This window comes from Rhinopithecus roxellana, chromosome 17 (genome assembly GCF_007565055.1).
Source record: "Rhinopithecus roxellana isolate Shanxi Qingling chromosome 17, ASM756505v1, whole genome shotgun sequence".
NCBI lineage: Eukaryota > Metazoa > Chordata > Mammalia > Primates > Cercopithecidae > Rhinopithecus > Rhinopithecus roxellana.
Genome location: NC_044565.1, coordinates 70,017,016 through 70,041,388, shown reverse-complemented (window position 1 = coordinate 70,041,388; position 24,373 = coordinate 70,017,016). Strand labels below are relative to the sequence as shown.

The window sequence follows — 24,373 nt, the reverse complement described above, 5'->3', positions numbered from 1 at the left end:
AGGTTTTCTTAGTAAGATCTGTCATCTGGAAGAGCTCATTCTGCACAGTTGATGATTTTCCATAGGTTATGTTTTCAGGCTGAATCATAATCTTTTGTAGTTATAATCTGCTGAAATTCTCATTACACTCGTACAATATTTAAAACATTTTGTGGTTTTTTTTCCCAAAATGGAATGTAAGAATTTTTCACCATCTTCACAATTAAACTAATATCAAATTGTCTTGACAGAATCTTTAATTATGGGGTAGGGAGTAATTAAGTTTTAGAACTTAAAATCCCAAATCTACTACAGAGTTGTAAACTTAGTATTTTATGTATTCTTAACAAAGGCTATCTGCAGCAGCCAAGGGAGGTTACAAATGTTATACCGCATGCTTTGATTCTGATTTATGGTTAAGATTGTTAGAACTTGTATTTTGTGCCCTTGCTATATATGTACGTTGTAAATATTGTGTAAGAAGATTGGAATGCAATAGCCATAAAAATAATTGCAGGGTATTACATAATCAGAAGTCTGTTCCTATTCTTCATTACGGTAGTCTCATCATACTAAGTAATATATATGTACTGAATAAAAATAGAATGAGCTCTAGCATTATATTCTCTTTTATGTTTCCTTTAGATTTAAGATTGTAATTGCTACAATTGTGAATCATAGTGTTTCTTTAAAAAGAAGTAGAAAAAACAAGGTCCACTCAAATAATGTAAGAACTTGTCTACATTATCATTAAATCATTTTACATATATATACACATATATTATTTTTTTCTTTAAGAAGAAATTTTTTAAAAAAAGGAAAAAAGAAAATTCTTCCTGAGTATACACTGTGTTTAGGGCACTGTGCTATAAGGCAAGAAAATACAAAGGTGAATTACACGAATTCTGCCATAAGGAGCTTCAACTCTTATCAGCATCCACCCTTCCTTCCTGTTTGTACTGCTACCTGTGGATCACTTCATTTCTAGTGTCAGTAGCCTCCTTTAACCTGTGCTCCTTCCCTCCATGTGCCTTCCCCAGTGAAGTCTTAAGGTGCCACTTTGTACTTTGCCTGTTTTAAAACGTGACATGACTCTTTAATGTGTACTGATGAAATCCAAATCCTTTAATCTGGCATTCCACACTCAACAGTCTTGTTTTTCCTTGAACAGAATTCAAACTCATCCACCTCTGGGCCTTTTCTCAAACTTTCACTCTTCCTGGAGGTGACCGTTGTATAATGCCATATATGACCGGTAAGCTTTCAACAGATAGAAATTGTGATGTGGAGTACTCTACATTGAGGAAGACACAAAATCAAGAAAGTGTAAGATGTGTTCAGGTTAACTGTTCAGTATGACTGCGGTATAAAATTGATATAAGCAAGCAGAAGGGAGAGGGACAATGTATTAATAACACTCAAGAGCTTTTATTATAGATCTGAGTATCTAACTATCTTTCTATCTCTCTGCCTACCTATCTAATACCTGTGTGATTTTAAAATATGTCCACAAGGGCCAGGCACAGTGGCTCACGCCTGTAATCCCAACACTTTGGGAGGCAGAGGCAGGCAGATCACCTGAGGTCAGGAGTTTGAGACCAGCCTGGCCAACATGTTGAAATCCCATCTCTACTAAAAATACAAAAATTAGCCGGGTGTGGTGGCACGTACCTGTAATTTCAGCTACTCAGGAGGCTGAGGCAGGAGAATCATTTGAACCCAGGAGGAGGAGGTTGCAGTGAGCCGAGACTGTGCCACTGCACTCCAGCCTGGGCGACAAGAGTAAAACTCCATCTCAAAAATAAATAGATTAATAAAATTAAATTAAAATGTCCACAAACTCTTCAATATTCCTGCCTTCAAATGGTGGAGATAATTCCCTTTATCTTAAGTGTGGGCTAGACTTAAATAACTTCCAGTGAAGTGAGTAAAAGGAAGTGGCAGTGTTAGACTTCACATTAGGTCATAAAAGGTCCTGTGGAGTCCTCTCTCTCCCTTGGATTGCTTGTTCTGGAAGAAGTCAAGCCCCATGTTGTGAGGACACTCAAGCCGTCTTTGGAGAAGCCGATGTGATGAGGCATCAAAGCCTTCCTAACAATGGCCATGTTAGGGAACGATCTTGAAAGTGCATCCTCCAGCCCTAGTTCATCTTTCAGATGGTTACTGCAGTCACTTGAGAGACACCGAGCTGGAAGTTCTCAGCTAACTCAATCCCAAATTCCTAACCCATAAAAACTGTGAGATAATGTATGTTTATTGTCTTAAGCCACTAGATTTCAAGTAACGTATTATGCAGCAATGGATAACTAATATAACCTATTAACACATGTCTACAAAAAAGACTATCTATAACCTATTAACACATGTCTACAAAAAAGACTATCAGTGACTTCAAATATAAATATTTCTAATAATATTCCCAAACAACATACTAAAGAATAAAACTCCTTTTAACCTGTCATATTACTAATATGACTAATAAGTACAGTGAGGACGCCGACCACATTTATCACATTTACCAACATATATACCTCAGCATCAAATACAAAGCCTGACTTAGAGTCACAATGTAATAAATTATCGTGGCTCTTTTTTTTTTTTTTGAGACAGTCTCACTCTTTTGCCTAGGCTGGAGTGCAGTGACGCAATCTCGGCTCACTACAACTTCCACCTTTCAGGTTCAAGTGATTCTCCTGCCTCGGTCTCCTGAGTAGCTGGGACTACAGGCATGTGTCACCATGCCCAGCTAATTTTTTTTTAATTTTTATTGTTTTAGTAGCAACAGAATTTCACCATGTTGGCCAGGCTGGTCTCAAACTCCAGACCGCAAGGGATCTGCCTGCCTCGGCCTCCCAAAGTGCTGGGATTACAGGCATGAGCTACCGCACCCAGCCATAATTCAATAAATATTGTTGAATAAATTGGTGGATCCTTTTTCAAGGATGGTTCTGAAGGAGATTTTCTTACATTATGATAGATTTCGTGTACTGGGTTTTTTAACAAAAGGCAAAACCAGGCAGGGCAAATGGAGAGAAAATATAATTCCTTAAAACTCTCTGTATTCAATATACTGCTTTTTAAAATTGTTTTTATTGCAAAATAAAATACAGATATGGAAAACTGCATAAAACCTATCTATAGCTTAGGGAATTACTAAAAGGCAAACAGCCTTTAAAGAACCACCCAGGTAGAGAAACAGAACTTTGTCAGCTATCCTAGAAGCCCCTCCAAGCTGTGTGTGTGTGTGTGTGGATGGATGTAGTTTCCTTTCCCTCATCCTAGACTATTCAGGCTTAGAATAATAGAGGCGATATTAAAGAACCAGAACCCAAGGAGTGGCTCCTGTCATGGCCAGGACCTTGTGAGCACAGTTCTTTATGGCATTATAATTTGCTGCTAGCCATAGTACATGTGAGTGAGAAACCAGAGCAGTCTGACCGGATCATGAATAGGAAGACTCTCAATGTAAACTTAGTATCTTTTTTTATGTTTAATACATGGCATAAAAGAGGCACCAATGGAATTTTCAAGGGAGAAAAGGTGATAGTGGCCACAGGTTCAGACCTCACACTTATAAACAAGTCAGGATTCTTGCTTTGTAGATTTTAATTTGGGATAGCTTTATATTACAGTGTTGACTAAAGTTAAACTGCCTTGATTTGTTATGATTGTCTAATAATGAAACTTCTGATGGTGTGCTAAATAAATGAAGTTGAACTTTTAGCTGTGTGCCCTCAAGTAAATGGTTCTTTTTTTTTTTTTTTGAGACAGAGTCTCACTCTGTCGCCCAGGCTGGAGTGCAGTGGCGCAATCTCGGCTCACTGCAACCTCTGCCTCCCAGGTTCACGCAATTCTGCCTTCGCCTCCCGAGTAGCTGGGATTACAGGCGCCTGCCACCACGTCCGGCTAATTTTTGTATTTTTTAGTAGAGAAGGGGTTTCACTATGTTGGCCAGGCTAGTCTTGAACTCCTGACCTCAGGTGATCCGCCCACCTCCACCTCCCAAAATGTTGGGATTGCAGGCTTGAGCCACTGCACCCGGTCAAGTATATGTTTCTTTACTGCAATTATGGATTGCCTGGGTGCCCTAGCATAAAACTTCAGCCTCACACATGCCAATTCTGAAGTAATATGGGTCTACGACAATTTTCTAAAATGAATCAAGTATCAGTTGAACATTAGAGTATAGGAATCATTCAAAACAGCTGATTCTGAAGAATGAAAAAGAATAGCTTCATGTTGATTTCCAGCTTTTTGCAACATCATTTACGGTAACTAGAAAACACTGAATCATTCTAAAATTATTACGGGAATCTGCTTAACTTCATTCAGGTTGGAAAATAGATGTTACACAGCCTTAATAAGGCTTCTAAGTCTTGCCCTTTAATGACATAATTGTTTAGAGGTGCTAATAAAGTTTCCTGGACTGGCCAACATATTTCAAATGAAACAAGATTAGATTACTCTACCATTTTACAACATAGCGGGCAGATGCCCACAAGATATGTAGTAGGCAAACTAGGTTCCATTCAGTGCCAAGTAACATGCTAGTGTCACTTTTTTAGAAAGAAAGGGAGGTGAGATTTGTTGACAGGACTACTATGGGTCCCCACCAGAAAGTTCCCGTCAAAAACTAAGCATTTTCACAGTTCCACTGTATCAGAGGCTACAAAGAATATGTGAAGCGTTGAAATCCCAACCCTTCATCCAGTGAAAAGGCCTGGCTCTACAGGAAGCCTCCATGGCAGTCTCTTGGGGTAAAAAGAGCGTGGGCTTTTGAGTGAGACAGACCAGAATTGAAATCCAGGCCCTGCCACACACAGTTAGGATAACCCTGGGTAAACCATTTAACTTCTCTCAGCTTAGATTTCCTCATCTTAAAAAAATGAAGATAATAATGCCTTCCTGGATGAGTCAAGATTTTTTTGATCATAAGTGACAGAAACCCAAATCATACTCACATAAAAAAAAAAAGGTTGCTTATTGGAAAACTATGGGAGGGGCTCAAAGATTCCAAAGAAGAGCTGGTTACCGGAGCTGGAGCCAAAATAGTTTCTCAAACTTCAAGGACCAAAACCAAAAATGTCACCACTGACAGTACTCTTTCTCTCTAAATCTTTATCACTCATCATTTTCCATGTTGGCGTCCTTCATTCTCACTGTGTAGAGCTGCACTGTCCAATATGGCAGTCACTAGCCAAATGTGGTTACTGAGTACCTAGAATGTGACTAGTCTGACCTGAGAGGTGGTAAAGGGTAAACACACTGGATTTTAAAGACTTGGCACAAAATATGTATATATACAATGAGTCATTAATAATTTTTATTTTGATTATATGTTGCAATGATATTTTGAGTACAATGGGTTAAATAAAACATTATTAAAATGAATTTCACCTATTTCATTTTAGTTCTTTCACTGTGGCTACTAGAAAATGTTAAATTGCATATGTGGCTTGCATTATAATGGTACTGGACAGTGCTGTCTAGAGTCTTTTCCCACATGATGAGAAACACAGCTGCTTAGAGTTCTGGACTTAATTTAAGCTTACAAAAATCTCAGAAAAGAAAAGGATTTTCCCTTCCTACTTCAGTTGGTAAATGTCCTAGGAAGGACTCTGACTGGGCAAGCTTAGATCATATATCCAGTTCTTAAACTAACCCCTGCCAGGCAGAAGGGGAACTGTGCTAGACAGTCCTAGCAGAATCACATGGATGAAGGAGAGAAAAGAACATGGGCATGGGATACTACTACAAGAAGAAAGGGAAGAGACGTGCTAGGCAGACAAAACAACAAACATCCACTGTGCCAGAGGGTGGCTGTGAGATGTCTTTTATTCTGAGCAATGTCTATCTCTAAATGCTAGTGGTGACATTAAGTGGCTGTAAGTCACAACACAGAATGGTAGATATTAGAAACCCTGGGGATAAACACTTCAAATTTCTACACTTGAGTGTTCATCAAATGTCCTAAACCAATGATACTAAGCCCTAGATGCTGGCAGCTTATAAGAAGGACTGATTTCAAAGAGCAATTGCTGAAGATTTCAGCTTTACTCTACATTGATGTGAGCTGATAATGCTTTTTTTTTTTTTTTTTGAGACGGAGTCTCGCTCTGTCGCCCAGGCTGGAGTGCAGTGGCCGAATCTCAGCTCACTGCAAGCTCCGCCTCCCGGGTTTACGCCATTCTCCTGCCTCAGACTCCCGAGTAGCTGGGACTACAGGCGCCCGCCACCTCGCCCTGCTACTTCTTTGTATTTTTTAGTAGAGACGGGGTTTCACCGTGTTAGTCAGGATGGTCTCGATCTCCTGACCTCGTGATCCGCCCGTCTCGGCCTCCCAAAGTGCTGGGATTACAGGCTTGAGCCACCGCGCCCGGCCGATAATGCCTTTTTAATACAAGTATCATTGCTGATAATGCAGAAGAAGTTTTATGAAGCAGGTAACAATCCTGGAAATGTGTTTTTTTGGTTTTTGGGCTTTTTTTGAGATGGAGTCTTGCTCTGTCACCAGGCAGGAGTGCAGTGATGCGATCTTGGCTCACTGCAACCTCCACCTCCCAGGTTCAAGTGATTCCCCTGCCTCAGCCTCCCGAGTAGCTGGGACTACAGGCATGCACCACCATGCCAGGCTAATTTTTTGTATTTTAGTAGAGACCGGTTTTCACCGTGTTGGCCAGGATGGTCTCTATCTCCTGACCTCATGATCCGCCTGCCTCAGCCTTGCAAAGTGTCGGTATTACAGGCGTGAGCCACCATGCCTGGCTGGGTTTTGTTGTTGTTGTTGTTGTTTTGTTTGAGATGGACTCTTGCTCTGTCACCCAGGCTGGCGTGCAGTGGTGCAATCTTAGCTCACTGCAACCTCCATCTCCTGGGTTCAAGCAATTCTTCTGCCTCAGCCTGCCAAGTAGCTGGGATTACAGGCACTGCCAGCATGCCCAGCTAATTTTTGTATTTTTAGTAGAGACAGGGTTTTGCCACGTTGGCCAGGCTGGCCTCAAACTCCTGACCTCAGGTGATCCACCTGCCTTGGCCTCCCAAAGTGCTGGGATTACAGGTGTGAGCCACCACACCTGGCCAACAATCCTGGAAATGTTTATATGCTGTTTTGAATCTACTAGGAAATACAACAGGCCATAAAGTCTACAGCAGCATTCTCAAAGTGTTTGGGACTCCCTTTTACAAGTAATGAGAATCACAAAGTGCTCCTATTTATGTGTGCTATCTCTGTTGACATTTAGCATATCTGAAATTAGAACTCAGGTTTAAAAAAAAATTATTGAGGTTTTATCACATGCTTTCTTCTAGAAGTTGTATAGTTTCAGGTTTTACTTTTAGGTCTATAATCCATTTTGAGTTAAACTTTACATGGATATATATGCCTTTTAAAGGCATGGATTGAACATTCTTTTCTTTTTTTTTTTGAGACGGAGTCTTACTCTGTCACCCAGGATTGAGTGCAGTGGCACGATCTCGGCTCACTGCAACCTCTGCCTTCCAGGTTCACGCCATTCTCCTGCCTCAGCCTCCTGAGTAGCTGGGACTACAGGCGTCCGCCACCACACCTGGCTAACTTTTTGTATTTTTAGTAGAGATGGGTTTCACCGTGTTAGCCAGGATGACCTCGATCTCCTGACCTCGTGATCTACCCGCCTCAGCCTCCCAAAGTGCTGGGATTACAGGCGTGAGCCACGTGACCAGCCTTTTCTCTTTTTTTAAAATACAGAAATCCAATTGTTCTAGCACCATTTGTTGAAAAGAGTATCTGTTCTCCTCTGAATTGCCTTTGCACCTTAGTCAACAATCAATTGTCCACATATGTGTGGATCTATTTCTGAATATTCTATTCTGTTCCAATGATCTATACTGGTGTATTTTTCTTTTCTAGACCATCATCACACTGTCTTGATTACTGTGGCTTTATAACAAGTCTTTGAAATCAGGGAATGTGAGTCCTCCAATTTTGTTCTTCTTTTGCAAAATTGTTTAGGCTATTCTAGGTCCTTGGTATTTCAAAATAAATTTTAGAATCAGATTGTCAATTTTTACAATTTCTGCTGAGATTTCAACTTGCTAGAATTGTGCCAGATCTATATGCCAATTTAGGAAGAACTGATATCTTACAAGATTAAGTCTTCCAACATGTGAACATGACATATCTATTTGTTTAGATCTTCATTAGTTTCTCTCAGCAACATTTTGTAGTTTTCAGCATAAAAGTCTTTCATATCTTTTCTTAGATTTATCTCTAAATATTTCATGATTTTGATGTCATTATAAATGATATCTTTAAAATATCAAATTTTAATTACTTGTTAGCCTATAGAAATATAATTGATTTTTATATATTGACCTTGTATCCTGCAACATTACAAAATTCACTTATTAGTTCTAGAAGCTTTTTTGTAATTTCCTTAGTCTTTTTGACATAGACAACAATATCATCTGTGAAAAGATAGTTTTACTTCTTTCTACTCTAAATGTTATTCCTTTTTCTTGCTTTATTGCACTGGCCAGGCCCCCCAATAGTGAATAGAACTGGTGAGAGTAAACATCTTTGCCTTGTTAATCTTAGAGAGAAACGATTTGGTCTTTTACCATCAAGTATGATACTGGTTATAGGATTTTCATAGATGTACTTTTATCAGGTTGAGGAAGTTCCTTTCCATTCCTAGATTCCTAAGAGTTTTTATCACGAATGGGTGTTCAATTTTGTCAAATGTTTTTTCTGTGTCTATTGAGATAATCACATGATTTTTCTTTCTTAGTTTATTAATACGATTAGTTGTATTGTTGATTTTTGAACATTCAGCCTACCTTACAACCCTGGGATAAACTCCACTTGTTTATAATGTATCATCCTTTTTATATATCATTCTTTTGAGTTTGCTAAAATTTTATTTCAAATTTTGCACCTGTGTTTATGAGACAACTGCATCTGGAGTTTTCTTTTCTTGTAATATCTTTGCCTGATTTTTGTTATCAAGTAGTGCTGTCCTCACAGAACAAGTTAGAAATCATTCACCCTTTTTCAATTTCCCAAAAGATTTTCTGTATTATTTCTTCCTTAAATGACTGGTGGAATTTACCAGGGAGGTCATCTGTGCCTAAAGTTTTCATTGTGGAAACATATTTAACTATAATAGACACAAGGCTATTCAGATTATCTACTTCTTCTTGAATAAACTTCAGTAAAATCTGAGAAAATTTCTAAAATGCAAGAACACACAAGCAAATGTGGCCTTGGCTATCAGAGTGATGACATAACACACCATGTAGCCTCTGGAAAACTCCACTATTCACTCATGAGGTATGGAAATTCTTAATTTTATTTTGAAAATAGTTTTTAACCTTGTGTACTCTCTGAAACAGTCCTGGAAATACCAGCAGTCCTTGGACCATATTTGTGAGGTGCTGGTCTATGGAAAAGAGACTAAGAATGCCAACACTATCAATATTCCAGGATCTTCAGGCTGTATTATCATGTCTTTAAAATGCCTTTCCTTTCTTATCTCCCACTACTTTGTACACAAGTTCTACGACTTAATCCAACTGGACTGTTAATTGTGTTCCAACTGTGCTACTGCGGCCACCTGAAAAAATGCTTGTTCTTTCCGTCTAGCTTTTTTTTTTTTTTTTTAGACGGAGTCTCACTCTATTATCCAGGCTGGAGTGCAGGGGCACGATCTTGGCTCACTGCAAGCTCCGCCTCCCAGGTTCACGTCATCCTCCTGCCTCAGCCTCCTGAGTAGTTGGGACTACAGGCACCCGCCACCACAGCTGGCTAATTTTTTTTATTTTTAGTAGAGGCAGGGTTTCACTGTGTTAGCCAGGATGGTCTCGATCTCCTGACCTGGTGATCCTTCCACCTCGGCCTCCCAAAGTGCTGGGATTACAGGCCCCCGTGCCTGGCCTGTCTAGCTTCTCTTTATGAAAACCAAGTCTTTCAAGGGCATTCCAAATGTCACCTCCTTTATAAAGGCTTTTTTTCCCAGCTAGGTGTAATCTTCTCTCGCCAACCAACTAAACTTTGTACTTTTCTTAATAATTAAGTATTATCCTAACATGCATTACACTATTACCTGTGTAGACCTTACACCACTAATCAGTTTTTACCTTTATTTGAGTTGTAGGTCTGCTGATTGATGAAAATGGAGTAATAAGAACAGATGACAGAAACAAACTGGCACAACCTCTGTCAGGTGACAGGTGGCACCTTTAAGATGTGGGTGAAGAAAACACTACCAGAGAGAAAAGTAGTTCCAGATTTAAAAAATGGTCACCTGTAGTGATCACATCCCGTAATTCCTGTTAACCTCTCTGTGCTACCTGGTTCCAATCCACACTTCCCTTTCTGGATCATAGGTTGCAAGACTTCCCTCATAAACAGACTGAAAAAAATAGGGCAAATCCAAAAAGCTGATATGAAGGGATTAAGTCTACACATTGGCTTAGAAAAACCAACTGCTTAAAACTGGATTAGTAAGACAATGAAGTATGGTCTTTTACAAACTCAATAAGTACTTATTAATGTTGATGCTCAGAGTTTTAACAAACACTGACCTGATCAACCCTCCCTGGAGTTTATTTTTGGGCACCACAGTTTAAGAGAGATGCTGGCAATCTGGAACACTCCCTAAAGAGAAGTATGAAGATGGAGAAGGATTTAAAAACCTGCGACATATATGGAAAGTGTAAAGGACTAAGAATGCCTAGCCTATAAGTTTTGAAATACAAGTGTTGCTGCTATAATATGATATATGCATTCCTTAAAAATTGCGTTCTAGTAAATTACAAACTAAAAATAAGAGACTTATGAGGAAAACATAGACCACTTAAGGCCTGCACAACTTTGTAAGCACAGCACTGACAAAAACCAAAGTAATTTCAGTAAATATTAATGTACTTAAGATGCTGTATTTCTAATAATAAGTGATACAATAAATAATACAATATGCCTCCAAAGCTTGCTACGTTCATCTGTATTAGTGTACTTTGCATTTAGCTGCTATTATCTAGTGGTCAAAATAATTAATGTGCTAGAGAAAAATCAACTGTAAGCCACGGCTGCTTTTGCATTACACTGACAGGCTTCTACTATTTAACAATTGTGAACGAAGTAATTCATGTTACAATAGACTGTACTTAAATGACAACCACGATAAATGGGGACAGGGTAGCAAAGCAGGTCAACTGTTGAGATACACTTACATTCTAAAATGGAAATTTTGAAAAAAATAAAGAAGCACATCATAAAAAAATTTTAAATAAACTGTAAAACAATAAAAGAAAGCCGAAAGAGGAAGGCTCTCTTTTTTAAAAAATAAATTTTATTGTGTATATTTAAGGCATACAACCTGGTGTTGTGGGATACATATACAGACAATAAAAAGGTTACTACAGTGAAGGAAATTAATATATCCATCATCTCACATACCCATTGTTTGGTTGTTGTTTTTATGACCAGAGCAGCTGAAATCTACTCATTTAGCATGAATTCCATATACGGTACAATTTTATAACCTGTAGTCCTATTGCACATTAGAGTGCCAGACTTGTCCATCCTACACAGGTGCTCTTCATACCCTCTGAGGTACACAGAAGATGCATCCTACATCTCCCCATTCTCCACTCACCACCTCCCCCAGGCCATGGTAACCTCTGTATTGTTCTCTGCATATATTTGAATTTTTTTTTAAGATTCTACATACAAGTGAGATCATGCAATATCTTTCTTTCTGTGTCTGGCTTATTTCACTTAGCATCATATCCTCCAGGCTCGCCCATGTGGTGGCAAATGGCAAGATCTCATTCTTTTTTAGGACTGAATAATATTTCAAAATGTATATGTACCACAGTTTCCTTATCCATTCAACCACTGATGAACAACTAAGTTGTTTCCATATGTTGGCTATTGTGACTAAAGCTGCAATGAACATGGGTGTGCAGAGATCTTTATGAGGTGGTGATTTCATTTCCTTTGGTTATATGCCCAGAAGAGGCATTACTGGTAGTTCTATTTTAAATTTCTTTAGAAAACTCCATTGTGTTTTCCATAATGGCTTACCCCAATCTACATTCCAAGAAACTACCTGTGACTTCTTCATTTTTAGTAAGAAAATATACATACCATTGTCAGAATTACCATAAATCATATTTGGAAACTTAGGGCAAGCAAAAATTTAAGTTTTGAATTCTACATAAGGGAAAACAGAAGAGAGGAAAAACTAAGTAGTAAATGTAACTCTGTCATAATTTCAATGAAATTTTTTCTTCTTTTTTTTTTTAACTTTTATTGTAGGTTCAGGGGTTCAGCAGGTTTGTTATACAGGTGTATTAAATGCCACAGGGTTTGGTATACAGCTTATTTTGTTACTCAGGTAATAACCACAGTACTTGACAGGTAGTTTTTTGATCCTCACCCTTCTCTGACCCTCCACCCTAGGGTAGGCCTTGGTGGCCACTGTTCCCTTTTTTGTATCCACATATACTCAAAGTTCCGCTCCCACTAATGAGTAAGAATATGCAGTATTTGGTATTCTGTTCCTGTGTTAGTTTCCTTAGGATAATGTCCTCCAGCTCCATCACTGTTGTTGTAAAGGACATGATCTCATTGTGTTTATGGCTGTACAGTATTCCCTTGTGCATATGTGCCACATTTTTTTCATCCAGTCTATCACTGATGGGCATTTAGGTTGATTCCATGTTTTTGCTATTGTGAATAGTGCTTAGTTCCACAGTAAATTCGATACTTTGAAATACAAATTAAATGATTTAATGAAATCAAAACCATTTGTATTCTGCACCTGCACAAAGCTCAGAAGTGTATTAAGTACCATCATGTTTATTATCTCATTAATAGTCCCAACAATCCTGTGTGGTATGCCTAGCTATCTTAGTCAGTTCCAGTTGCCATAACAAAATACTATGAACTGTGTAGCTAACAAAATACTATAAACTGTGAAAAAAACAGAGAGTTGTTTCTTACAGTACTAGAAGCTGGGAGGTCCATGATCAAGGTAGCAGCAACTGTGGTGTCTAGTGAGGGCCTGTTTCCTGGTTCACAGACGGTGCCTTCTCACTGTGTCCTCAGGTCTGTTAGCCCTCTAGGGCTTCTTTCATAAGGGTATTAATCCCATTCACCAGGGCCCCACCCTCATAACTGAATCACCTCCAAAGGTCCTACCTCCTAACACCATCACCTTGGGGATTAGGATTTCAATATATAAATTTGGGGGAAGGTGGGTATAACATTTCAGACCATAATAATAGCTAACCTCATTTTAACAGTTTGGGAAACTAAGACTGGGAAGATAATTCAGTAAATTTTATGTTACTAACAGATTATTTAAAATAAGAGAGAAGATGGAATAAAAGAAGGAATGTTAAAAAAAGAAAAGAGGGAGAAAGAGAGGAAGGGATACTTCAACACAGTTGAAGGTTCTAATCAAACATAAACAGAGACCATGGTATAAAAACCATGGACACTCACTGAGCCAAATCCCTTTACTTATCTATTTATGATGTACCAGGTGTCTTTGTGAAGAAACACTCCCCTCCACAACCTAGAAAAGGGATCGGCAAACTACTGCCTACGGGCCAGATCCAGCCCAGTGCCTGGGCTGGATAAAATAAAGGTTTATCCTTTACTTTAAAAATAAAGGTTGTTTTGCTTTTGTTTTTAGAAGTTCATATTTTTAATTGACAAATAATAACTGTACATATTCACGAAAAACATAGTGATGTTTCTATACACATAATGTATAGTGATCAGATCAGGGTAATTAGCATATCCATCATCTCAAACATGAAAATAAAGTTTTATTGGAACTCAGCCACACTCATTCATTTACATATTGTCTGTAGCTGCTTTCATGCTATGAAAGCAGAGTTGAGTAGTTGTGACAGAGACCATATGGCACACAAGTCTAAAATTTTACTATCTTGCCCTTTAGAGAAGCCTGCTGGACCCTGAACTAGAGTGTATTTTTCCCTGAGTCCTGCCTGCTCTCTAGAGAAGGGCGGTGGAACAAGGATGAGGCACTGAGAGCAGCCATGGGTCCACTGCTTAATAAAGAGATAGAAGTTCCCTGCTGAGTGTTCAGACCATCTCACTGCTTTCTTTGTGATTAAGTCTCAAATGCAAATTTTGGCTCAAATTAAGCAAGGATAAATCAGTCTTATTACAGGAGTAAACAGCACCCTACTTTTATGGCACTGTCTTCCCGGTACTCCTTCCTACTTTTAGAAAAGTATGACCACTCCTATTTGATTAGACAGAAATTATTTCCTTTAAGATAAGAAGATGAGGATTCTGTGTGAATTCTTTATGGCCCTTCAAGTACCAGATGACTATTTTGCTTTAAAGCCAGATTTCACAAGACTGTGCTAAAGCTGTCTTTCTCTTTAAAAGCTGATTATTAAGTGTGACTTTACTGAATCCAAAAAATTCCCTGAACTAAAAAGTCCCAAATTCAGAGGAGTTATTTAATCTGTGGTTTAGAGAAAAACTTGTAAGGTCAGCCTTTGAATTTATACATTCTTATCAGAATCAGAGGCTTTTCAGTGTTTCTATCTTACATGAGCTGAAAAAGAATTATAATCAATACATACCACCCTAACAAGCTTGCTGGATTTTAAATAAAGAGAATATTTGGGGGCAATTACCAGTTTCCTTTCTAGCAAACATGTAATGCTAAACGGGCTACAAGCATTTACAAATAGTAAGACAATGCAAGAATTCATCCACAAAAAAATTCCAGTAACGTTAATCAGTCTAATGTTCTTCTGGGTGCAGAGAATGCAAAATCCTCCCCTGTTCCTAAGGGCAGATGAGAAGAATGAGAAATTTCAAAACTCTGCCAACTTATTCAATCTTTAATGGCAAGTCACAAAATGTGACTGTCATACACACACTTTGTTTTTTTAACACTCATGCCATTACCTATTTCTCTTAACTATATAAAAGAATGACAGCACCACTTGAAATGGGTTTTTCCAGGCAAAATTTCCTTTAAACTTTTCCAGGAGAGAACATCGATATAATTATCATATTTAAGCATATCACGAATTAAAACAACTTCTTAAGAAACCTTCTCTATGATTAAGGTCGGGTGCGGTGGCTCACACCTATAATATCAGCACTTTGGGAGATCCAGGCAGGCAGATCATTTGAGGTCAAGAGTTTGAAACCAGCCTGGCCAACATGATGAAACCCCATCTCTACTAAAAATAGAAAAATTAGCCAGGCATGGTGGCACATGCCTGTAATCCCAGCTACTGGGGAAGTTGAGGTATGAGAATTGCCTGAATCCCAGAGGTGGAGGTGGCACTGAGCCAAGATCATGCCACTAGGCTCCAGCCTGGGCGACAGAGCAAGACTCTGTCTACTGAAAGAAAAAAAAAAAAAAAACCTTCTCTATGCTAGTATGCTATCATTTTAGTTGTTTCTTCTTAATAATTTCACTTGATCATTTCAGTTCTTCAAGTTTCCATCCCATTTCCAAAATTCATTTTGTCAGTTACCCACAGAGTATATTTTCTAATCATTCATATCCTCATGACACCAACAATCTGGCCTCTATTCTGGTCATCCTACTGAAAGTGTTCTCTCTACTCTCACCATCTCTATCATCCTCACCAATTCAAATGCTTTTTTTCTTGATTCTAGTTCTTTCAACGGATTTGAGTATTTCCTTCATCATGAACATTTTAAAACCTTGACTTGGCCAGGCACGGTGGCTCATGTCTGCAATCCCAGCACCTTGGGAGGCCGAGGTGGGCAGATCACCTGAGGTCAGAAGTTCAAGACCAGCCTGCCCAATGTGGCAAACTCCCCTCTCTATTAAAAACACAAAAAATTAGCCAGGCGTGGTGGTGGGAACCTGTAATCCCAGCTAATCAGAAGGCTGAGGCAAAGGAATCGCTTGAACATGGGAGGCGGAGGTTGCAGTGAGCCGAGATGGTGCCACTATACTCCAGCCTGGGCAACAAGAGCAAACTCCATCTCAAAAAAATAAAAATAAAAATAAAAAATAAAAATTAAAAACCCACACCTTGACCTTTATGGCTCTGAGCTCCTGCTGTCATTCTACATATGACAATTCTCTTCCACTGGATTCTCCAAATTCAGGTTTCTCCACAGTTGTGTGCAAAACTTCTTCCTTCAAAAGGTTCACTTTGGTTTAATTATCCTGCTTCTTTTCCACCTTGACCTTTTAGCACCTCTCTCATTCTAGCTGCCAATAATTAAAATGAGATATTCTGTCAATACCTCCAAATAAACACAGTCTTGGGCAAGTAATTGAATTTTTTTGGACTTCTCCTTATTTTTATGTCAATTAAGTGAATTCTCCAGAAAAAGATGAAAGAGTAGGAATTTCAGACCCAGAAAGAAGAGCATGAGCAAAGTGACAGCACCAGGAATTCTCGAAGCACTGGAAGGACACTGCGGATGGCTGCCTTTCTGAGACTAAACGCACATTTTGGGAAGCTGCGTAAAACAGCACTGCACGGGAGAATGGGCTCTAGAAGCAGCATCCAACAAGTATTACTCGTTTTGGGAAACGTTACAGGAGACTAACAGTGATACTGCAGGAAGACTGGGCACTGAAGAGAATGGGGCCAAGGAAATAAAAGAGGAAGCTCTTACCATGATAACCTAGTTATAAGGGGATTAAGACTACCTGCTAAATGAAGTCTACTCAATCTCCCAGCATTCAGTATCTTCTCGACCTTTTTTTTTTTTTTTTTTTTTTTGGTTTTATCTCTCAGTAGTCTCTTGCAGGAAATTTCTCTTGCAACCTAGATTACTACCTACTCCCCAAATCAAGTATGTCCACACAGTCCCACTGATGACTGCATGATCATCCATCCCTGCTCTGTTCCTCCTCCCCCTCAGCCTTGGAAAGCTATGCCACTTACAGGTCTAGCTAATGCCTATACTTTGTCATAAAGGTTTTATGACCTAATTATTCCAATCCATAACAATCTCACTCTTTTTAAAAGCCTACTGGGCAGGTAGCGTACAAGTTAACACTTCACTATTTATTAGTAAATGTTAACTTATCAATTATATTATAAGGTCTCTGAGGACAATGATTATGCTTGACTTTCCTTTCTGTCGTTTGTCTAATCCCAGTATCATTTTATGGCAAGATCAGTACTTAGGTGTTCTGCACAGTACTGCACTCAAAAACCAAGCCAGACTCATTCCGGGCACTCTGCTGCAGCTGTGATAAGCTGCTCAGAATACTGAGTGGAACTCCACTTCAAGGTTCTCCTTCTGTTATCCACTGGATCATAGTAAGATCTCCCTGAATACCACACTGCATAGTATAAATCCAGGAAAGTAAAGAAAAGCCTTCTGCCACCCACCAGTACAAGACGATTAGATTTTAGAGCAAGAGTCACAAATTCACCCACAGGTCATGGCCAAGACATAGAAGTGTTCTTGCACAGTGTTTGTAAACAATATTTATCATTGCTTTTACTTAAAAGATAGTAGTTTTTCATATTAACAACAACAACAACAAGCCCTGAGATTCTGGGCTCCTTTTAATAACATCTGGATATCTGGAAACACCAGGCCCCAGATTATCAAATGGAAAACAATTCTGTAGCCGTATAGCAGCTGCTGCCTTTAGATGAAGCAGGTACATGCTAGTTCACTCCAGTCCCTACCATTTCCTTTTGTATTGTAGCAAGTCAGATTCACTCCTTTTCAGTACTTGCCTGGCTCCGTTTGCTACTAGGTTTGATTAGAAAGCAGACTGACTCTAAGTAGGTAACCTGCTAGCCAGCATCAGGCTGAGGGGGCTGCTCCTACATCAGATAACCTCAGCACACAAGGACATTCAGATGCTCTCTTCCATGTTAGTGATCTGCTTAGACCATTGTATAGTTACATATTCACAACTCACTGCCTATCCTAGGCTCCTGAACAAGTCTAGACACCCTGAACTGAATTCCTGCTTTCTGCCTCTGATTGGCAGAGTGACCTGGGCTCTGCACTGACTGATCACTACAGCCACAGTGACTTCAGAAGAAGGATGAGAGCTTCATCTCTTGTATAAATAACCTATTTTAGCTTTTTCACATTCAGTTAATTTCCCTGTAGTGTCATGATTCGGATTCCACAGTGGAACTAAATTGCTACGTGCAATCCATCAGGATGAATGGGCTCAGTGTGTGATGTTAAATAATGCCAACAAAAGTCCAAGTATTTCAGTCATAGTAAATTGGTTACAGCCCTACTTCTAACCTGGGCTAGGGTTCAATGATTTCTAGTTTAGAGATACTCCAACAACAATTTAGCCTACATAAACAGTACGGTCTTTTCTCACCCAACAAAAAAAAAGTTAATGTTGATTTTCTTTGCACGGTTATATTTGCCCCATCCACTATCAGCAGGAAATAGTTGCTATTTAACACTCCAGTTCAGTGGGATCCAACAATTTGCCTCCATATTTTTGTATGATGGTACTGAAGGGGTTCCTACCTCTAGGATTTTAACTTCACTGTCTTCTGTATAAAACTGGCTCATTATTTTAAGTGACCAATTCAAACACACATCATATTTACAAGTAAGCCTCTCCTCTCCCCTAAAATACTATATTCTTAGTTTCTGAGCTTCTTGTTCAGAGAATAAAAATTTTAGTAGACAATTCAAACCTTTTCTTTAGCTACTTCTCTATGGAGTATGGTTTTACAGAAAACAGAAGCAAAAACAAAAACACAGCCTTCTTAGCATCATATTGTTAAGTTCACTAATTCTCAGGACAAAAATAAAGACAGAAATACACATACAGCACTTTTCACCACACTCTAAGAAAATTAAGAGCAGCAGCATCTAATGACTAGCTGTTTGTTAAGAGAAAGTATATAATTATAAAATCATCTTTCTTCGGTTCAGTAACTGTAGAGAATACTTGCACTTTGATCATTTCTGTAATCTCCTTTTTATGCTAGGACCATGACTTCTCCCCATAAACACAGCAGTTGAGAAGTTCAGGGGTACACAACTGAGCCCAGTGGAACAGACATAAGACAGTTGGTCTATGCCTGATCTGTAGAGTACTAAGTATGGACTGTTTCCTGCTATACAGACCACAGAAGAAGAGGATTTGTATGAAATTTCTCATCTGATCTACATGAGCTCACGCTGGATTTCTACCAACTGCAAAATAAGAATCCTAACAAATACAGAAATATTTTTCGTGTTTATGTTAGTGATTCATCTGACCCTTTGATTTACCTCAACCAAAAGTTATTTCAGACTCTGAAATCAGGCTTCATCTTCAGAATAAATTCACTCTATCCCCTGTAAGAACTATATATATTTACAATACAATATTAAGGGAAATCATATCACTGAATATTGAATCAGATAACCTAAGCACACAAGGACATTCAGATGCTCTCTTCCCTACTCTATTGCCTGTAAGAACCATACATATTTACAACACAATATTAAGGGAAATCATATCACTTGAATGGATTTTTCATTTTAACATAAAATAATTCTATTAGTGGGTAAAACAGGCACACCTGGTAATATGAACTTATGAGTGGATGACGGCCTCATCATAGTGTAATGAAATTTCACTGTAGCAAATCAATAGGGTATACAGTCAAACTCCATGCTATCTCAGTATTTTCAAGTTCTACCTTCATTTTTATTTGCTTGAAATGATAAGGTAAAACTATATTGATGCTGGTGAAGAGCATCCTAACCCTAGGAATTCAGGAAGTTTATTTTTGTAGTTAGACTATCAATTATAGGCCTAGTAATTAGATGAGGAGCATCCAAATGCAAATAATACGTAAAGCAGCTCCTAAGGCAAACTTCCTTTGAAGAGCATAGCCAAATGTTACAACAACTTTAGGAAAATACATCTTAAAACCCTCAACAAGTATTCTGGATTGTTTCTAGTGTGCTGGTAGGTTTCTGTTTTTGATTTTTTGGCTGTTGCTTTGTGTTGTACAAGAGTTTCTCCTTTCTGGTCGTTGTTGCTTTACTCTTTTTGCATGAACTCTAAAGATCCAGAAAGACATTAGTATTGCAATGTAGATATTTTATCTATAGAAGAGACATTATTTCACAGTAATGCAGGGGTTAAACAACATTACAGTTTTGGCAAATAGATTCCACCTTTCTCTTAACTGACTGGCAAGGAAAATAAGAACAGCATATAAAGTCAGAATTCTTAAAACAAAAATATGATAATTTGATGCTGAAGAGATAAATATGAGATTATGAGCCAATAAACATTTTTTTTTTCGACCCTTCAAGAATATGAGCTGAGGCAACATCAATTTCAAATAAACAGGAAGACTGCTGAAACTGATAAGGCACAATAAATTAAAACAAAAGCACTGGAACTGTAAATTGTGGATTAAGGTGATTATATAAATCATGTACTTTCATGTGCTGTTGAACTTGGCTCTAAATGAGCTGAAAGAGAGTTTTAACTGGAATACATGGAGGAGGTCCTGAGTATACACTACAAGGGTTTCTTAGAAGACTGCTTACTAGTCTAATAGAGCACAGTAATTGCCAAAATCAAATTAATTATGCTTGGTTATCACAAATCTAATATATATATATATTTTCCGCAACAGGATTGTAGAGAAACTGATAGAAATTGATGATTTCCATTCTTACTTGGACTTTACAATCCTTGGGAACAGAATGCAGAACTAGTCAACTGCAAACTAAAAGTGAAAGTTTAATGAAGTACAAAACTCTTACGTTTTACTTAGAGGAAAAGAAAATAATTTTATTCTTTAGATGGACTGTATAGACCAGGAACAGTGGCTCACACCTGTAATCCCAACATTTTGGGAGGTTGAGGTGGGGGGACCACTGAGACCCCTTCTCTACAAAAAAATAAAAAATTAGCTTGGCACAGTGGCACATGCCTGCAGTCCCAGTTACTCAGAAGGCTGAGGTGGGAGGATCACTTGAGCTTGTGGGGAGCTATGGTCACACCACTGCACTCCAGTTTGGGTGACAGAGCAAGACCATGTCTCCAAAAAAACAAAGATGGAATGTATTAAAAAAAAATTCCCTAACCTTTTCTATGGTTTATAGTTTATATTCTACTAAATCATACTTATAACCATTATCAGAATTAATATCTACTATTATTTATTGATTAGCACAACATGCAAGCAAACTTGTACAAGGATTCTGTCTTTTCTCTAGGCAGTTATGAATACCATTAACTCTCTGAATAACATCAAATTAGGAAGGTAGAAATTTTTCTTATACTAGATTGCAATTAAAGAACCACAGGTTCAAATATGGTGCAGAGGGAGGCCAGCCAAATCTTTTTTGTTTGTTTGTTTTTTGTTTTTTGAGATGGAGTCTCACTCTATCACCCAGGCTGGAGTGCAGTGGCTCCATCTTGGCTCACTGCAACCTCTGCCACCCAGGTTCAAGCAATTCTCCTGCCTCAGCCTCCTGAGTAGCTGGGATTACAGGCGCCTGTCACCATGTCTGGCTAATTTTTGTATTTTTTTAGTGGAGATGGGGTTTCACCACGTTGGCCAGGCTGGTCACAAACTCCTGACCTCTGGTGATCCACCCACCTCGGCCTCCCAAAAAGCTGGGATTACAGGTGTGAGCCACCTCACCCAGCCAAGGGCCAGAACCTTGAAGGCACTTGCCAGGGTGTTTGTAGAATGGAGTGGTGACTAAGATTGCATATTAGATCATTGATATGAGAGTCTTTCATTCCAACAACGTATTAAATAAAAGTGATTTTTCCCAGAATTTAATTCACCTATAATAATTTTATTTTATATGGAAAACTCACTTCTAAATGACTTTTACAGTTACTATTTTAGCTTTTAGGTAACAAAACAGCTCAATGGAACTTCATGTAAGAAACATTTTTAGTAGAATTCATCATCTGAACAAAATGCTGACAAACCAGTCACACAAATATTGAGTTAAATAATTACTTAAAAAGCTCACTTATATTCTCATACTGATAATCATATATTTTTACCTTGAGAAGGTATGTGGGGATATTGCTGAAATCCACTGGCAACTTCAAAAGGAAACGAGCTGAAAATTCACCAGTCTGTAAAAAGAAAGTTATAATAATAAGATTAAAATCAAAAATAGATTATGAAGTGACAATTATAGCCAAGGCCACAAGTTCAACCTGTTCAAAATGCAGGCATCTTCAATTTGGTTTTCCTAACATTAGGCAAGAAAAGAAGGTTGGAAAAGTAGGGGAGGATCAAAAAGAGTTCTTAAATTATTAGTTACTAAAAAGCACAATTTGAATTTTTAAAATCTGCATTTTAAATGTACAATAAAATTATAACGTAGCAGTATTGACTTTTTGTTTCTTAAAAGTATGAAAATAATATATGAATGTATGATTATTATTTTTATCCCAAACAATACAGACAGACCTATCCCTTTGATTCGTTTGTTTTTATTAAAGTATTCAGAGCATATCACTAATATTTATAAACCACAAAGCTGATGGCATACACTACCACCCTTTTTGTAGTATGTCTGGAAGTACCTGCAAAGGTCAAACTTCTACCTAGCAGTGGGTATTCAAAATAAGTTTCCCATCTCCTGAGAGTCCACTATATCATTATCATTAACTGATGTTTTTTCCTAACTCCCTCCATGAACTAATCTCTATAGGAAAGAGGTACAGAGGTTTGGCAATTTAAAACATTTAACTAAGCTATAAATAATGACTTTTATTTGCTAAAACAGAAAACTCATTTAAAAGAAAAACGTTTGCCTCTCAATTTTTATGATAGGAAAGCCTAGGGAATCACATTTTTTTTTTTACCTTTGTCATAGTCTAGAGGAGGAGTTTTCCAACTAGGTCATGCAGAAATCTAGTGGTGCTACAGAACCTCTGCAAAGGCAACCAAGATGTGTCCTGACCTGGTGGAATCCTCGGTCTTCCATCCTGTCTCACCGCAAGTGTGCAGCTCAGCCTGGTATTTTGACATGGTGTGTTTTACTTAGACATATTTGAAAAAAGAACTCCATAAATGATCCAGAAGTACTCAGAGTGGATGTCCATCTTTTCATATTGTAACTACCAAAGAGTTCCCGCTCTTTAAAAAATGAGCAGCACAAACTCCCGCAAACACATCTTAAAACATAGCAAGCGTTTACAAATATTTTTATGAGTGGGTGGATGACTGCACCTAGGCACACATGCATAGCACTTTAGACAATTTCTACAAACACCCTAGCAAGTGGCTTCAAGGTTCTGGCCCTTGCCTGGGCATGGTGGCTCATGCCTGTAATCCCAGCACTTTGGGAGGCCAAGGCAGGCAGATCACCTGAGGTTAGGACATCAAGACCAGCCTGGCCAACATGGTAAAACCCCATCTTCACTAAAGAATATAATAATTAGTCAGGTGTGGTGGCACTTGCCTGTAGTCCCAGCTACTCGAGAGGCTGAGGCAGGAGTATCACTTGAACCTGGGAGGCAGAGTTTGCAGTGAGCCGATATTGCACCACTGCACTCCAGCCTGGGCAACAAGAGCGGAACTCCATCTCAAAAAACAAAAAAGGTTATGGCCCTAATTTTAAAACTCTGATCTAAAACCTTAAAAATACAGACAGCAATATAAACCTTGAGCTCTGAAGATAATAATAATAACTAATATCTGCCTAAATGTTGTTTGTTTGACCGCTCACAACATCTTTTAACTTACACCAACCTCTGGCTAAGGACAGAGCATTTCTTCATTACCATAAGCTTAACCCTGTGACAGACAAGGTGGGAATGAGAATTGAATGGACAGAATCAAAGCTGAGGCAAGCCAAAGAGAGTGACAGAAGCCACTGTGTCACCAGGAACGCCAATGGTGAGAAACAGGATGGATGCTCTGAGCCGAGTAGCTATTCTCAGTATTGAATGCCATTATGTGCAGGCTACTCACAACTCAACACTTGGGAGAATACTTAAGAGCCACTAAGGATCTAAAAATAGCTCATCATGGTGGGTGGGAGAAGGTTTGTGAGATCCTATTATAATTCTTGCCTTCTGTTATAGTACAAGATTACCAAAAGGTGTGGTTTTGGTATTATGTTAAGCTCCTAGATGACTCTAAAACTAACATACTCTGGTAAGTGTGGTTCTTTGGAACAAGACATAGCTAAACCTAAAAAGGTCTGTTTTTAAGTACAAGGGGTCATACTTTGAAAGGGGTAAGTGTAGAGGCAACAATAACAGCATAGAGTTAAATGGGAACTTCTAAGACGGACGCCTAGCCCAATGAGAGTTTGGGGGTGTAGAAAGAAAGACAGAAAAGTCTTCCCTTAGCGCTGTGTACAGTGCTACAGAAGAAGGACCACTCATGAAAGAATACATGCTCTGGGCTGGACGCAGCGGCT

General features: G+C 38.6%; 1 protein-coding gene across 4 annotated transcripts in view; it reads right to left on the bottom strand.

Moving 5' to 3' along the window:
* The window catches only part of BABAM2 (BRISC and BRCA1 A complex member 2), a 451,290-nt gene that overhangs the window by 265,355 nt on the left and 161,562 nt on the right, over positions 1 to 24,373 (bottom strand). For all 4 annotated transcript variants that reach the window (XM_030920637.1, XM_030920638.1, XM_010371190.2 and 1 more), the window contains one exon: positions 21,996 to 22,070. In XM_030920637.1, coding sequence (XP_030776497.1) covers positions 21,996 to 22,070 — 75 coding nt within the window. The remainder of the gene's footprint in view (positions 1 to 21,995; positions 22,071 to 24,373) is intronic.